The following is a 16,021-nucleotide window of genomic DNA, read 5'->3' as shown; positions in this document are numbered from 1 at the left end:
GAGAGCACAGGAGGTTGCTCCTGTGCCCTGATCACCTGTGGTCCTCTATAGATCTGCTTCGGGAGTGTCTTGGAGAGCCCTCAGCTGGGTGCGGTGTTCCATACAGTGTCTCACAGGGAGCTAAGGGCCAAGAATAATTGTCCCCCTGGCTCCACCCTTGCTAATACAGCCCGGCACACAGTTGGCCTTTGCAGCAGGGACATGTTTGGGCATCTTGCTGCCCCCTGGGACCCTTGGATTGGCTTCCAAAAAGCTGCTCTCGAGTGGTTTGGCTGTTAGTCTGCAGTTCCAGAGTATCTTTATCCTGGGTACTGCAGCACTCAGTGTTTACATCTGGATCTCTCTGAGTTCCTGACAGCCCATTCCTTCACCCCCTCAAGGATCCTGTCAATAGCAGCCCTTCCCACTAGTGCATTGATTCCTCTCCTTGGGTTGGTATGATCCACAGTTTTGGTGACAGTACAATCTTATCCCATCTTCAGGTCTTTAGTATGCGTGTTAAAACACCCCAAACTTGGTACTGATCCCTGAAGGGTGCCACAAGTCATCAGCTGGACTTTGTACCCTGATCACAACCTTTGAGCTCAGTGGTCCAGGCACTTTTTCACTGAACTCCACTGTCCAGTTGGTATCTCCCCAGTCTGTGAATGAGGAGTCTGCCCATGTGAGCAGACTGTGTCAAAGGCCTTGCTAAAATGAGCACATCCTGAATTGCTTCTAGTCTTGCCACAGGCAGCCAACTACTTGGCCATATGAGCACTGTCCACTAGTGGGAAATAAGTTCCACTCTCCCAGTTCTTGCATCTTGCCATTTAAAATACATTTTACAGAAATATGAATAGATATCTTCTAATGACTTGTAAAGGATATTAAGCTTGTTGTTTTAGAAGTGATAAAGGATGAGAAAAAGCAAATTTTATAGGAGAAAAGGAAAAAAACACAGGGATGGAGAACTCTACAAGTTTGTGTAGTAGGTAATTTGAATCAGTTTGAGTTTTAAAATTTTAATTCATAATATTCATTGGTTTTAAACAGGGTTTTTTTTTTTTTTTTCTATAGAACCCAATTTTCCTTGTCTAACTTGGTTTTATGAAAACAGTGGGACAGGACAATATTTGCATAAACAGCCAAGTGATCTCCAAGAGAATGTGATTGTCCTGTAAACTGTGCTTATGAGGCATTTTGGAAATCTTGCACATTGAATAGGATTTATGTGTTTTAAAAAGAGAGCGTGTCTTTTTTAAGGAGAAAACTATTTTGAATTTGGAAAGCATAATGAACAAAAGAAAGAATAATGAACCAAGATTATAAATTCCACTTATTAGGAAAGATTAAAATAAACCTCATCTGTTATGTATTCAGGTATTGTCAATTGTAATTTGCTCTAAACCTTGCAATAATGATTTTAAATTGCAGTAGAAAATTGACTGAGGAACTCGAATATAACTTTACTAGCCTATGTGTCTAGCATGTTACTTATTGCTTGCATAATACAAGTAATAAGTAACATGCATTACTTGCATAGTTATAGAACTAACCATAAAGCTTCATAAAAATATTTCATCTGATTACTGGATCTGACAGATCTACGTATCTGACTGGATTTGACACATCTGTCAAAAGTGAAAAAAGAGCCTGGTTGTGCAAAATGGTGTTTGTCGTATTTGCAGAACAACACCCCAAAACAGGACCTCTTGTTCAAATTTAAGTTTTCTGGGCTTTACTTATGTAACAAGCTAGTGGGAAAAGATACTTTTGTAAATGATACTTTTGTAATGTAAGTTACCTTATTTAGAAATCATCTCTCTAGATATATCCTGAGTAGTTTTAGTTTTCCGCTGCTGTGGCTATTGTTTGGAATCACTATCTTTAATGATAAAATGAATGGACGTTTATCAGATCTCATACCATAACTATAGTTATTAGCACTTTTAGAACATTAGCCCTCTTTCCACCACCATTACAATTTTGACTTCAACTTTTAAATGTTTGTCATCTGGTGTGAGGTGGATTTATGGGAGCACAGTAATTTTAGTGCTTTTTGGCTGGGTGTTTCTGATGACATCACTGTGATCTAGACACAGTGTGTGACTCTAGTTGGTTCCAGTTTTAAATAGTTTCATAATTATGCTAGTTTTGGCAGTTTCCTTGGAACTTTCCCCATTTCTTTAATGAACATGTTTTACTTCTGGGCTTATGAGACAACCACATGTTTGAGAAATTAATAGTGTGCCCTTAAAGTTAACATTGAGCAGAAATGTGCAGATACAGAAACCTTATGGATATATGTGTACCTAGAAGTGTAGTTTGTTAAAGTTCATGGCCACTCTTATCATCTTCCATTAATTGAAGAATACATTTGGCTTATAAAATATCAGTAACTGTTGTGAAAAATGGTGTGTATGTTCATGCTCAAAAAACCCAAAATCAACTCCTGCAGCTCCCAGAAATATTTTTGAAAATTGTGTATTGTAAGGAAATGAATGGATCTTATCCCAGATTAAAAAAACAAACCAACACTCTTTTTTCAAATGTTGATTGGGTTGAATTCTTCGTAAGTATAGGTGTACTCTGTTACTTCATATGGATTAAGTAACACAGGTATATTTCTGAGATAAATTTGTTTTGGCACCATTGTGGAACATGTACATTTTTCTTTGTGTTTAGGTCCAGCTTGCTGTAAACGATTTACATCCATTTTCCATCACAACAGGCTTATAGCTCCGGGAAATATAAAAAGCTCATTGTATATTATGTGTTTACAGGTTGAGATTTGAGACTTTGTTTTAAAATTAAGGATTCTCCTCCCCTTTACTTTAAAAAACCAACCAGCCCTCAGAAGCCAAAGTGCTAGTGTTTATTCCTAGGTCTCTAAAAGTGGTAAAAGCTTAAACCACTCTTACTTAATCTTTGCTCATAATATTCAAAAATATTGCATAGATTTTGGGAAGTTTTGAGAACATCTATTGAACATAATTGTAGCAGTATGTAGATAGAAAAGTTAGACCTGAATGTAATCAGGCTTGATGGAGTTAACACTTCAGAAAAAGAACTTCCCCGTTCCTTTCTTCCACCTTCTCTTTATTTTGTAGCTGACATAAATCTTGAAAGTCCAGTGTAATGTGATCCTATCAGACCAAGTAATTAAATAGTTGCAGCACAGCATTCTGTGCAATCCATGAGTGAGTTTGGGGAAGAAGGAAATGTGCTAATTGAGCTTGGGCTTTTCTGCAAGTACAAAACCTAAATAGTTGTGTAGTGACTTACTTGAAAAAATATTTCTATGCTACATGTGAACTAGTTTCCAAGAAAGAGCATAGCTAAAAGTTACTTCAGAAATTTTAGATTAAGAGTGTATGATCTAAGTTTTCTCAGTAAACTGGAGAGGAAGGAGAGTTGAGCTCTGCTGATTACAAAATATATGTTGATGAAGAGTCTTCCATCATGCTGGGCTTAATGAAAGCTTGAAGTTCTTGCTTTATCTCTATCCTATGCCTTAAAGAGAGAGTTAGAACTTCAGAGAGAGTCTCCAGGAAACTTGTGTTCTTCAATGAGAAGTATCAGAAATTTGTCAGAGATGAGAAAACAAACCAATGTCCTCTAAACAGAGCTGAGTCTCAACACGCGTTATGGGGGTTTTATGCACTGGAATAAGACTTTCCCGTATGACTAAAATGGCCAAATAACCATAAATTAAAATCTCAAATCCTTTATGGTAACTCATCCTTGTTTTAGAAGCTATCATCTAGTCTTCAATATATAAATACATCTGTCTTATCCAATTGCCCCAAATGAGTTAAAGCTTCTATCTTAAATTTTATTTTTCCCTGACTAAGGTTATATTCCTCTTCTTTTTTTTCTTCGTGAAATGGTAGTTTCATTTTAGCAGAGAATTTCCCTGTTTTGTTGCTCTAAGTAGAGTGGAAAGAAAAAAATCTCTTCAGTTACTTTTGAAGTTGTAGACATGCTTTTAAATGTATCATTGTGTGTATTAATTTTTTTAATGAAAAAAATCCATATCAAAAAGCGAGTAATGTGAAGATCCCCTTTTGTAATTTCTCTGAGATTATTTGAAATACCAAGCAACACGTGGAGAAACACATGATCTGTCCTGTACAAAAACACAGCACAGTTTAAGCTGCTTTCTTTTAGTGTTAAGAGGACTTAAGAATATTATAACTTATACTGTGTTACATGACATTTGTTCCCGTGTGGTGGTGCATTTTTGGTTTTACCAGTTTTCTATATGCATCTGTTCTTTGTTTTATACTGTTTTGATATAAGTTACAGTGGTTTGTCCCATGTAACCTGATGTTAAATCCTTCTTGGTTTCCCCCCAGTGATTGTCAGGTGTCAATCACAATTATGGGTCCTGTCCATGACCTTACAGCCTCACCCTGATTGTCTAGAAGATTCTAGTGAGGACATGGAGTGATTAGCAGGTTTGTTGATTGTTCTGTTGCCTGTCACTTATGTTCAGGGTCACTTCCTTCTCTCCTTAGGTTGGTCCCAAGCTGTCCCCTTCCCATTTCCCCACCCCCATAGTTAAGGTGCTGTACAGAGAGCAAACCCAGCTTTGGTGGGCTGACTCTCTGGTGTGAAGAGGTCCCATGTGGACTTAATAAAAACCAGCTCAAGTCCCCCACCAGAGTCCTCCCTTTACTTCTTGGCCACTGTTCACACTTTTGCAGAGCACAGAAGAACCCACAGGATCAGGGATGTATCCCAGAATATGGAACTGTATCTTTACTGAGGGGCCACTGCCAGAGCTGGCCAGGGAGTGTGGGTGAAGGTCCCGAGAGATGTGCCAAGCCCCTGCATTCCCCAAAGCTTCTTTTTGTGAACAAATTGTGTGATATGATCAGTGGCATCACCCAGAAAGCGTTTTTCACTTTTTCTGCAAGAGACTGTGTCTATCAAAGTGATTTGACTTAGGTCAAAAGCTGTGTTTGCATCCTCTTTAACCTTCTTTTAATACATTTAGAAGAATATTTGCATTACTTCTCTTGGCATTCTTACACTTGAGCCTTGTAGTTAAACTGTTATTCTGGAATGTAATGGGAATACTACTGGTGTGTTTAAAATCCTAGATTCAGCTAATTAAGGTTTTCTTGGGTCTGCAAATCTCATCTTAAAAGGCTTATATCACATTCTGGAATTATGAGCTATGTTTCTGCTTCTGAATTCCTTATGTTGAATGAACTATATATATAGAAGATGAAGAGGAGCAGCTGCCCTCAGTTCATTTATCTTTTCTGGGGTTATGTTTTACTGTTATAGAAGTCTGCAAAAATATTTTGCTTTATGAATCAGCTTCAATTAGCAGCATTAGGAAGGATGCGAGTCTGACATCTTGGAAACATCTGAGGTGGTTTCATGAGTAGGCATATAAGCTCATATAATTAAGTAGCTTCTCATACTTGTTTTGGTAATCTTCAGGGCTCTGTCTCTGAAGGAATGTTTCAGCAGAAATGGAGCTAAAAGAAATATGTTCCAGTGAAATAAATATTTAAATTACAGGTTTCTTTTCTAAACTAAAATTAGCGAAAGTATTAATTTTATGTTGCTCAGCTAGTTTTGTGTCAACTTCTGTAGTGTAGGATTGAATTGATGGAAAAACAGTAACAGAAATTACAGAACCTTTACCAAGTTCTCCCCACATTTATTTTCTTTCTGTTTGGTTGACTTCATTGCTTTCTTTTCCTCTAGCAGGAAGACCACGAAAGTTGTGGTTCCAGTTCAACAAACCGCAGTACCACAGAAAGCATGAAATCAGCAGTAAAAGCACGACGAGTTCAGCAGTCTGCTTCTCCTGACCCTGATTTACCTCCAGGTAATCCATAGTTTCAAAAACTGATTAGATATTTTTCTCTAACTCAAATACAGAATTTTATTCAGATGGCCACAGTGTTTAAGTTAGATTATTATGTTTTTGTCTACCTTCAAATCACGAAGGTTAATGACATACCTATATGTTAGAAAACAGACCAAATCACAATAAAACGTAGTTTAATGCTGATAACCTTTCTTTCCATTTCATCAAATTCTTAAATTCACATAACTCATTTATAGCTCAAGATAGAATCATAGAATAGCTTGGATTGGAAGGGACCTTAAAAACTATCTAATTCCAACCCCCAGCTATAGGGAGGGGACGCCTTTCAGCCAACCAGGCTGCTCAAAGCCCTATCCAGTCTGGCATTAAACCAAACATCTCTGGGCAGCCTGTTCCAGTGTCTCAAAATCAAGAAATCTTTTCTATTATCTAATCTGAACCTGCCCTCTTTCTGTTTAAGCCATTATTATCCCTTGTCCTATCTGTACATGCCCTTGTGGAAAGTCCTCCAGCTTTCTTGTAGACTCACTTTAGGTACTGGAATGCTGCTGAAAGGTTTTTCTGGAGACTTCTCTTTGTCAGGCTGAAAAACTCAAACTCTCTCATGTTTTATTAATATTTTTTGAACCCTGTATCTGCTGGTGGAGATTTGCACAATTACTTTTTTCCCGGATATGGAATTTGAATGTGAATGTGAAATTTGGATGCTCAGATGTTTTATGATATTAAAATGCCTAAGGAACTATGTATCTGATTACTATTGCCTCTGATTTCGGATATGAGGTGTTTCATGCAGAAAAGTAAAATTGCGAAGTACTGGAATGAATTGCAGTTTCTCTTCTTGGGTCATATAATTTTAGATAGATTAAAAATACGATAGTTTCATGTGAGGCTTCTTGCTGTCTTTTATTAACAAACTTTATACTTGAATTAAAAGACAACATTGACATTTGATGTGTGTAATACAATGTGCTAAATGATTATCATCTTGCGTTGAAATGATTACTTGAGGAGACAGGGCTGGAGTGTCTCTTAGAGTTTAGCAATCCGATAAACTCCAGGGGCTTGGAATTGTGGGAAGCCATTTCCTACCATGGACAGCGCTTCAGCTGTGGCAGCTCTGTGGAATTCAGTTCTTTGGGTCACATCTGTAAACAAAAAAAGTCAAAGGCTACCCAAAAATTGTATTAATGTATTTCCTTCAGTGACATTTGTAGGATTTTTTTAAAGTTATCTCCCTGTGGCGAAATTGTATCACTACAGTTGTATTAACAGTTGTAAATACAGGTGGCTTTGGTTTTGTTTTTGAGTGGACAAATAGCACTGTTTCGTATAGAGGTCCTATGTGGTAAAATGTCCTAAGATTTAATTTGCACATCATGAATTTTAGTAAGATATGGAGTCATCTGCTTAGTGGTTTTTGTGGGTTTTTTTTGGTGGTTTTTTGTTGTTATTGTTTTTTGTTTTGTTTGTTTGTTTTTACATCCTTGGAGGATGCATGCATCATATTTGTGCCATATTTTTTTAAAAAAATTGTCGTTTTGTTTTAGTGTCCTTCAATTTACAGAGGCCAAGTTTAAATGTAGTTTAAAAGTTTAAAAATGTAGCTTTGATAACAACAGACTCCTGCTAAACATAAGTGGTTTGATGTGTCTGGTCTGGTGGTATTGATTCTGTGACTGTAGAGATAGAAAATTTTTGGAGTGTTGGATTTGAAATTGCATTTGTAGCACTTAATGGACAGTGCAGCCTCTGGGTTCTAGATAAGTTGAAAAAAACATACTTGTGGACTTTGTGTTACATCTCAGGAAAGAATTTAGCCCTACAGATTTTCTGGTGGTTTTATTCACTTAGCATGGAAAACCTTTATTTCAGTGGCAAAGGTGCTCATAGTGTTATTCTTAGAAATCACAGGAGTATAAAAAAAAAAACCCAAAAAAACCCCCAACCAACTCTTTATTATACATGAACTTTCTGATGTTTTTATTATTTTGTTTTGAATAGAGGAATTAGAATTTCTTAAAAGACTGTTCCTCACATGTGAAAATCTGTTTCTAGTATATTGGAAGCTAGACTTAATCAGGAAGCTGGTTTTTGTATGATACTTCCAATAATATACTGTACCACTAGCTTGGAAATATCTTCATAGGCAGTTTCCAGCAAATCCATAACCCCTGTTTTATTTGGAAGATAAGACTCTGCTTCCTCTCTTCATCCACTCAGCCAAAAAGACATAGATGAAAATGCTGTTGCTCCTTTCCTGAATACCTCTGGAAACTATCAATACAACTTGCCTTTTTTTCCTTGTATGATGTAATGCTTTTGTCATTCACAGCAGGAAAATGTACATTAGATTGACTTTGAAAGACCCTTGAGAGCAAAATACTGAAAAAACTTTGGACCTGTGGAGAGACAGCTTCACTTTCTTCAATGAAATTAGTAGCTTGCTTTAAAATCATAATTAAATAACTGCCTATAATTTTATAGTTGCTAGTTAAATAGTCTGCAAAAATACTTCAATGCTGAAATTAGGAAAAGGAGCTAAATACCATGTGCTTCCTTCTGTTTATGTACAGGTTGGTTTACATCACTCTAGTGATGAATATGGGTCTCTTATGCCCCTTAATTATTGAAATAATACATCTGGTTTTCTGAGTTCATATAAAATGAAAATGTTACTCTTTGAAAGAGTCAGTGAGAAAATCCTTAAAAACAAGTTATTCCACCTATTTTTCAGTAGTTTTAGATTGATATGCAAAAAAAGCCAATTCAGATTGTGTTGGAAATCTGACAGTACTAAGCTCTGAAAACATTGAAATTGACTGTTTTTCTGGATTTCCTCTTTCTGGTCACTGAGGACTTTGAATCCTGAAAAAAGGAAAAATGTCGCATGTCAGCTGCACAAATTTTTAGTTGTAGAACTCAAGAAAATCACTTATGTAATGGTAAAACTTTCCATATACTCTAAAGTGAAAAGTTTTCTATGAGTGTGAGAAAGATGAATACCTAGAAAAAGCAGAAACTTAAGTATTTTCATAGTTATCTGACAATGTTTTGATATTCATTTTAATTTTTAATTTCAATTAAAATTGTTGATATAAAGGAGTTTTATTTAATGGAAGTTTCAGAAAACTGCTCTTGAAGCTTGTGGATTAAAACCTGTATCATTAGCTGGCTTTTTTCAGCGTAGTCACCAAACTAGAACTTGATAGTATCTATGAAATGTATTTTCAGGTGTGTATAATGTCATAAATTTGAAAACAGAAATTTTAAGGCTTGCTTTTTTCCAGCACGAGCAAGTTGGGTCCATAGTTGGGTTCAGTATACATGAAAGACATGAATATGGGTAGTATTTAATTTCTTTACAATATTGTTAAAAACATGAATGTTTGCCACATACTGTGAATTCCCAGATGAGATGATTTTTCCAACAACATTACATCTAAAAAACATGTTAATGGATTTGTTCCCAACAGGCTTCAGTGCAGGTGCTTACTATTTGGGTTGTTGACAGAAAGTGATTTTGATACACCACACAGGGGTCTTACTGAACAAGATGTGAATATATTAGGTTTTAGAATGAGAAAGTACCAGGTGTGTTAATGCTTAGTTAACTTAGGAAAACTGAGGGAGCACGTAGGCATAATATATGCACACTTGGAAAGTAACCTAACAGCTGGCGTTCACTTTTCTAAACCTATTTCTAAATATCTCTCAAGTAAAAAAGTAATTGTTAAAATTCTTTGTCTACAGTAATCCATAGTATTCTGTTTTCTTAATTAGTTTAGAAGTTAATTAGTTTTGTATGCTCTAGTGTATTTATAGTTTTTAATAACTTTTTTTAATGGTATCTTGAATTTCTAGGATACTGATTGACTTAACAACACGGAATTTTAAAGAGTTTTAAGTCATATTATTTTTTGGGTAAAGAAAGTACAATGATACATAGTTTGTTTAAATTTTGATTTCTTTTAAAAAAGAGTGCAAGTTGAAAACAATGAATATATTGAAATAGTGAATTTTTTTAATAAGTAAATAAGTTTATCATGTCTTCCTTTTCATTCCCAAGAATTTTTTTTATTTTATAGGTTATGTTCAGAGTTTGATTAGGCGTGTTGTAAACAATGTCAACATTGTGATCAACAATCTCATATTAAAGTATGTGGAGGATGATATTGTTCTCTCAGTCAATATCACTTCTGCAGAATGCTATACAGTGGACGAGTTTTGGGATCGAGCATTTATGGACATCTCTGGTGAGTAGATACTTTTTGGTTTTACATATCACTGTGGAGGCACTCTTCATACAGAAATTTGTAAGACTCATACAAATGGCTCTTTTATCAGAGATAAGACAATTTCTGCTTGTTTTGATTTCCAATCAGTTTTTTCTCTTGTCCTTAGCTTAATTCTGATGAGCCAGCTATAATAATTGATTGTTACTGAATTGTTGTATGATCACAGATAATCATACAAGATGTGTCCTCTGCTCACACTTGCCATCCTGTGAAGGTATTTGAATTAGTGCTTGCTGCTGGCAGTGAGTGCTTAGGCAAGTTTTGTGAGTGAGCAGTAGCACGTTAAGGCATTTCATTGCACTTGTTTGTGATGATCTTAAAACTCTGAACAGGCTGGCAAACGAGGCAGTAAAATGTACTCACAGTGGTGAGCACAGCATACCAGTTGCAAGGCATGATTCATTTTACTTCACATTTTCAGGGGAAAAAAGCCCCCAACTTCTGACTCTTTATCTTGGTCTGAAGTATTTGAATGATTCAGTTCTTGAATTCACCTGTAAATCTAAGTGCTCTTACTGACATTGGCTAGAGGTGGAACAGTAACTGTGCTAAGATCACACAAAAGATTTCAGGTAGAGTGGGGAATTCAATTAATGTTTGCCTGAACCTAATCTTTTGTTCTGGCTAAAATAATTACTGACTAATATGACAAAATCACAAAATATATTTCATGTTAAGATTACTGTAATAGCTCTTGTTTCTTTTGGAAGGTTCAAAAGAAAACTTTGAGTGATAATATGCGAAATTATTTCCATGAGAATAATGAGAATGATAGTTATTGTATGCTTCCACATGAAACAGTGCTCTTCTTTTATAAAAAGAGCTAAGGTACAGGAGATGGTGAAAATTTCAGTTCAGGATACCTAATTTGTCCTCACATTTTATGCATTCAGCAGAAAAAGTCTGACACAGGAAATTATTCTCTTCGGTCATATAAGCAAGTATTTGCTACTGATTTAAGTAATGACTAAAAAACTGTCTGGTATTGCTTTCTTCTAGTTAAGAACCTGTATGCACAACTTAATTTTTGTATGTATTATATTTTTTTAACCTATACACTTCTTTTAAAAGCCACTGATCTGATACTGAGGAAGGTGATCAACTTTTCTGACTGCACAGTATGTCTTGATAAGAGAAATGCTAGTGGTAAAATTGAATTTTACCAGGAACCTCTGCTCTACAAATGTTCCTTCAGGACTCGTCTGCATTTTACTTATGATAACCTCAACTCCAAAATGCCATCAATTATTAAAGTAAGTATCCAAAATAATTACTTTTGCTACTTGCTTGTGAAGTTTTGAGGGTTTTTAAAATATCCTTTAAAATTTTAAGTAAAATGAAAAGCTTATGGTGTTGTGTTTTGCTAAAGGAATGTTTAAATTGTGTTTTGTTTATATGATGCAGTTAGTTTATGTACAGAAACAGCACATAAGTAAGGAAGTTATGGTCTCTAATATTTTCATCTTTTCCTGGAGTTTAAAACCCCCCTGTAATTGTAAGGAAGGAAAGAAAGTCTGCAGATAATCTGTAAAAAAAAACCCCAGTAGTATACTTTAAGGTGTCTGCAATAAGATGGATAGGATTTTTTTTGGCCTTAAGTTATCGTTTCAAATGTAGCTCCAACTTTCATCAATAACAAGAAACATCATGTATGAACACTCTGCAGTGAACTGCATGAGATGGATTAGCAAGCCAAACTCAGCTCCTGGTGACCAGAGGTGCATTATTATTATTATTATTATTATTGTGCTCTGTGGGTCATCAGGATGCATTTTTTTAGACACTACCTAAAATATTTAGCTAATGATTGGAAATAGCTGCTTTTTTGTAGGGTTCAAGCAAAAAGAACTGTTACCAGTAAATATAACAACTTTATTAATGAAATTAAACTTAATTTGCTTCAGCATTCTGAAGGGATTGGTAATTGAAGGACATTGGTTTTCCAACTTGAGACAAAAGCCAGCAGTACTTCCATCTTTCTTTCCAAACCTCTGAAGTTCTTGCTAATGTGAACTTTAATACTTTGTGTTATTAACTTACTAAAGCATATCTGATTTTAGGTCTTGAGATAAAGTTTCCAAGACACGTGTCCTTTTGGTTCTTTGTAAGGCCTGGAACACTTTCATCACCTTCATAATTTTGGTTACTATGTCCATTGCTAAGTTTTGGCTAAACTAACCTTAGCGAGTTTTAATGGAGGTAAAACTTCTCAAAGGAGGAGTTCTTAAGTACTTGGATATGTTTTTGTACGCTTTTGAGCTGGGAACACTAAGCTCCCACTTTTGGTTTTAGAATGAAAATAATATACATGAGTGGAGGTGACGAAATGCATGTAAAATTATTAGTTGTAAGCTTTTTGTTGCTCTTCTTGTGAAGTTCACCATGGAATGAGGCCAGCATGAGGCAGATGAGCTGATACGGACTGGGGATGTGAGTCCTGCCTTCACCTATTTGGAGCAACACTGACATTTGTCTGGCCTGTCAATCATCTAAATCCACTCTCTATGTTGGCACTATGTTGGAAGCTAACTCAACAAGAAGATAATAGTTCTCCTCCAGTTTTAGGGAGATGAGTCAGTCTTCTGAGGAACAGCTGAGTTCCACTGACAGGATAAGAACAGGATCATGATAGGAGGATACTATAATTCAAGAAGTCCTGGAGTGTAATGTAATTTCAGTGAAGCTACCATATAATTATCTTCATTGCCTACAATGCTACCTAGTATTCCTGTCCTCCACTAGGACACATGCTCTTTGTGTGCCTTTAAAAAGGCTTTTGGCAAAGCAATCCCTTTTTTGTTTGTTTGTTTGTTTGTTTCCACATCCTATGAGATTATTGCTCCTTAGCCATCCTGTTATTCTTCTGCACAGAAGACGTTTGCTGTTAACAATTTTAAATTAACTGGCCCTGGAAAATGGGTGTGCAAGGATTAATTTTGAATTTCCAAGATGTATCTTAAGAATTTACATGCTTTTGTCTTTCAGAGAATTAAAAAAAATAGCATGATTCTGACATATTTCATCTTGTCTGTGTAAACAGCTGATACAATGTTACTCATTCTCTATGACTCAGGCTAAGACTTCATTAATTTACACATATGAAAGTAATAGCATATATTTATACAAATACTGATTTTACCAGTATAATATTATTTACCCATGGAAGTGCTATACTGTTTACAAAGTAATTTTTTCATGTTTTTTGAATTGGATTGCATTAAGACCAATGCTGATATGTAATTACTTTTAATTTCCATTATTTTCACCTGCAACATTTAGTAACTGGACCTGGAGTTGAAAATATGTCTATAATGTTAGGCAGTGATTTTGGTACAGTGATTTTATTTTATGCAGCTCTTACTTAATTAAAGGTACCTTTCTTACCTTGTTTGGCTTTGTCTTTATAGAATGATCACATACTCAAAATATTTTGAAGTATTTAGCTGTTTTACACCTAAATTTTTTAAAGAAGGATAAGTTTTCATCCCAACAACTTTAGTCTTTGCAAAGCTTTCTTTCGTTTAGTGAAAACTGCCTTAACTGCATCTCTGAAATGGAATATTCAGAGGAAACAGTTTTCTGCACTCCTGTTGGAATTGATTCTTCCCCCCTTTACTTGGCCACTTGGGACAATGTTTGGAGTGGGAAAGAATCAAAATGAAGGACCCTGTATTTTAAAACAAGTTTGAGTTTATTTAGATATATTACCTATGTTATCTAGAGTATGCAGAGATTCTAAAGACACTCTATAATGAAAATAAAAGTTCAATTAGATGCTCTTTCATCACTTATATTTGAGAAAGTTTTTCAGCAATAACTTTAAAAAACAAATACATAAATGTTTCTGCATTTGTAAAAGGTGTTTCACTTGACTTTTCAACTGAAGATCTCTTGTGTGACAACCCAAGTGAATTTTTTTGGTAGTTGTTTGCAGCCCTTTGTCTTCTGTTGTATTGCAAATCTCATATTTGGAAATAAAATGCCCACACCAAACCAATATAGAGTTGTATGGTTTAAAACTGGACTTTATTGATGACAGAGCTTTGTTATTATTTGTTTTTATTCTCTTTTCACCTTATAGATTCACACATTAGTTGAAAGTTTGAAACTTTCAATCTCTGATCAGCAGCTTCCTATGTTTATACGTATAATGCAGCTTGGGATTGCTCTGTATTACGGAGAAATAGGCAACTTCAAAGATGGGGAAAGTGAAGATTTGATTTGCCACACTAAAGATATGTTGGGAAATATCACAGGTAAGTACAGCTTTTAATTTGTAAGAAGAAATGTTAAAAACATGAATTTCTTTGCTTTTTGCAAGTGTAAGTATCCAAGTCCAGTTCTTGCCAAGTATCTTGTCAGTCTGCAGTTTGCTAGAGGCAGTTAATTATGCTGGATAAAGATGCAGTGCTTAAACATGTTTAATGTTACGTTCCATAAGGAATTCTGATGGTCTTAACTAAACTGAGGTTAAATATGATCTAAGAAGACCATTTTGGGAGTTGTGGCACCATAGGTTACTTTGGATTTATCTGTCAGTATTTCATGCAGCAAGGCACCTTTCCATAAGCAAGTTTGAAACTGGCAGCAGCCACATGTGACCTGAGAGAAAACCCAAAGTGTGCTTCTTAATTTATTTTAAAATGGTCATTGAGAATAGAATATTGGAACTTGTTTTAAGCAAGTTTGCAGTTTCCCATAGTTCTGTCCTTTTACCTTGTTTGGTCTCAACTGCTTTTTGTCTTCATATAATTCTCTGAATTTATTTAGAGATTTCTATTTTAATTTTAATCTCCTTAAGACAGAAGTTTTGGTTATCTTTCCCAGACTGGATTTGGATCTGGGGAAATAGGAAGAGAGATTTACCTCACCACCCAAGAGCTTGCTAATGTCTAGAAAATTCTTGGAATTTCATTTGAAGGTGACATAGCTCTCTTAAGCTATGCTTAAGTTTATAATACTACAGTAGTTTAAAGCTATATGTAAACTATTAAATTAATTATTTTTTTCTTTTCTATTGAAGAAATAGACCATTTTAATTTCCATTAGAAGACTGCAATTTTTAAAAAAATTTTTGTGTTGCTGTCTTTGCTATCTTCTCTGGTTTCAGAGAAATAGATACGTGATTGGTAAATGATAACAGTGGAATTTTTTTTTCCAAAATATGGCCTTACCTGTTGTTTGGCATAGATAACTGTTTCACTCTTATTTCAGATGTAGAATCCTCTGTCATGTTACTGCTGTGTGGAACTGAGAAAACAAGATATCTGTAAATAGTTCTCTCTATCTAGTTCTCTCTATCTATCTACAAGATATCTATAAATAGTTCTCTCTATCTAGTTCGCTCTTAAGCTTGGTTTCCTGCACTAGACACTCTGCATTGCAAACATGAGCTCATTACACCAGACATAGAATGAGAAGTAATTAATATTATGCAAATATTGGCCTAATACTCTGTTGAGACTTTAAAAGCATACAGGTTTTAGAAAAATTGTTAGTGTTTTCTAATAAGTTCTCGCATCTAACCAATGATTTGTACTATTTACAGGAGAAAGTTTCGGAAGGTTTTCTCTGAAGCACTATGTTGCCCTTGCTTTCAGACAAAGGATTGTCTCTGTATCATGAATATCTTTCTTTTGTTAGCATGAAATTTCCCTCAAATTTGGCTAAGTGTTCACGCCATAGAGAATTACAATGTATTTAGGGTTTTTTGAATTTTGTGGCTGCATTCCTGGAGTCAGTAAGGCAACTAGGGCCATTTGAATACAGCAAAGATACAGAATGAATAGAGAAATCATATGAGTCAATATGAGAACAGCTGGAATGGGTAAGCAATGACTTTCGGATAAAAAAAAAAATAAAAGGATTGGAGACAGAGTGACTGGGT

At 35.2% G+C, this 16,021-nt stretch overlaps 1 protein-coding gene across 10 annotated transcripts in view; it reads left to right on the top strand.

The window, feature by feature from the left end:
- Positions 1-16,021, top strand: part of VPS13B (vacuolar protein sorting 13 homolog B) — a 438,627-nt gene that overhangs the window by 41,535 nt on the left and 381,071 nt on the right. For 4 of the 10 annotated variants that reach the window (XM_083871399.1, XM_083871402.1, XM_083871397.1 and 1 more), the window contains exons 4-7: positions 5,713-5,833; positions 9,925-10,092; positions 11,206-11,387; positions 14,216-14,390. In XM_083871399.1, the coding sequence (XP_083727525.1) occupies positions 5,713-5,833; positions 9,925-10,092; positions 11,206-11,387; positions 14,216-14,390 (646 nt within the window). Of the gene's footprint in view, positions 1-4,340; positions 4,443-5,709; positions 5,834-9,924; positions 10,093-11,205; positions 11,388-14,215; positions 14,391-16,021 lie in introns of all 10 variants that reach the window. The other 6 variants (XM_083871403.1, XM_083871398.1, XM_083871395.1 and 3 more) reach the window with 3 other exon arrangements.

This window comes from Zosterops lateralis (assembly GCF_965231275.1).
Source record: "Zosterops lateralis genome assembly, chromosome: 1".
NCBI classification, from domain to species: Eukaryota; Metazoa; Chordata; class Aves; order Passeriformes; family Zosteropidae; genus Zosterops; species Zosterops lateralis.
Note: the sequence above shows the minus strand (reverse complement) of the source record. Positions and strands in the feature narration are given on the sequence as shown.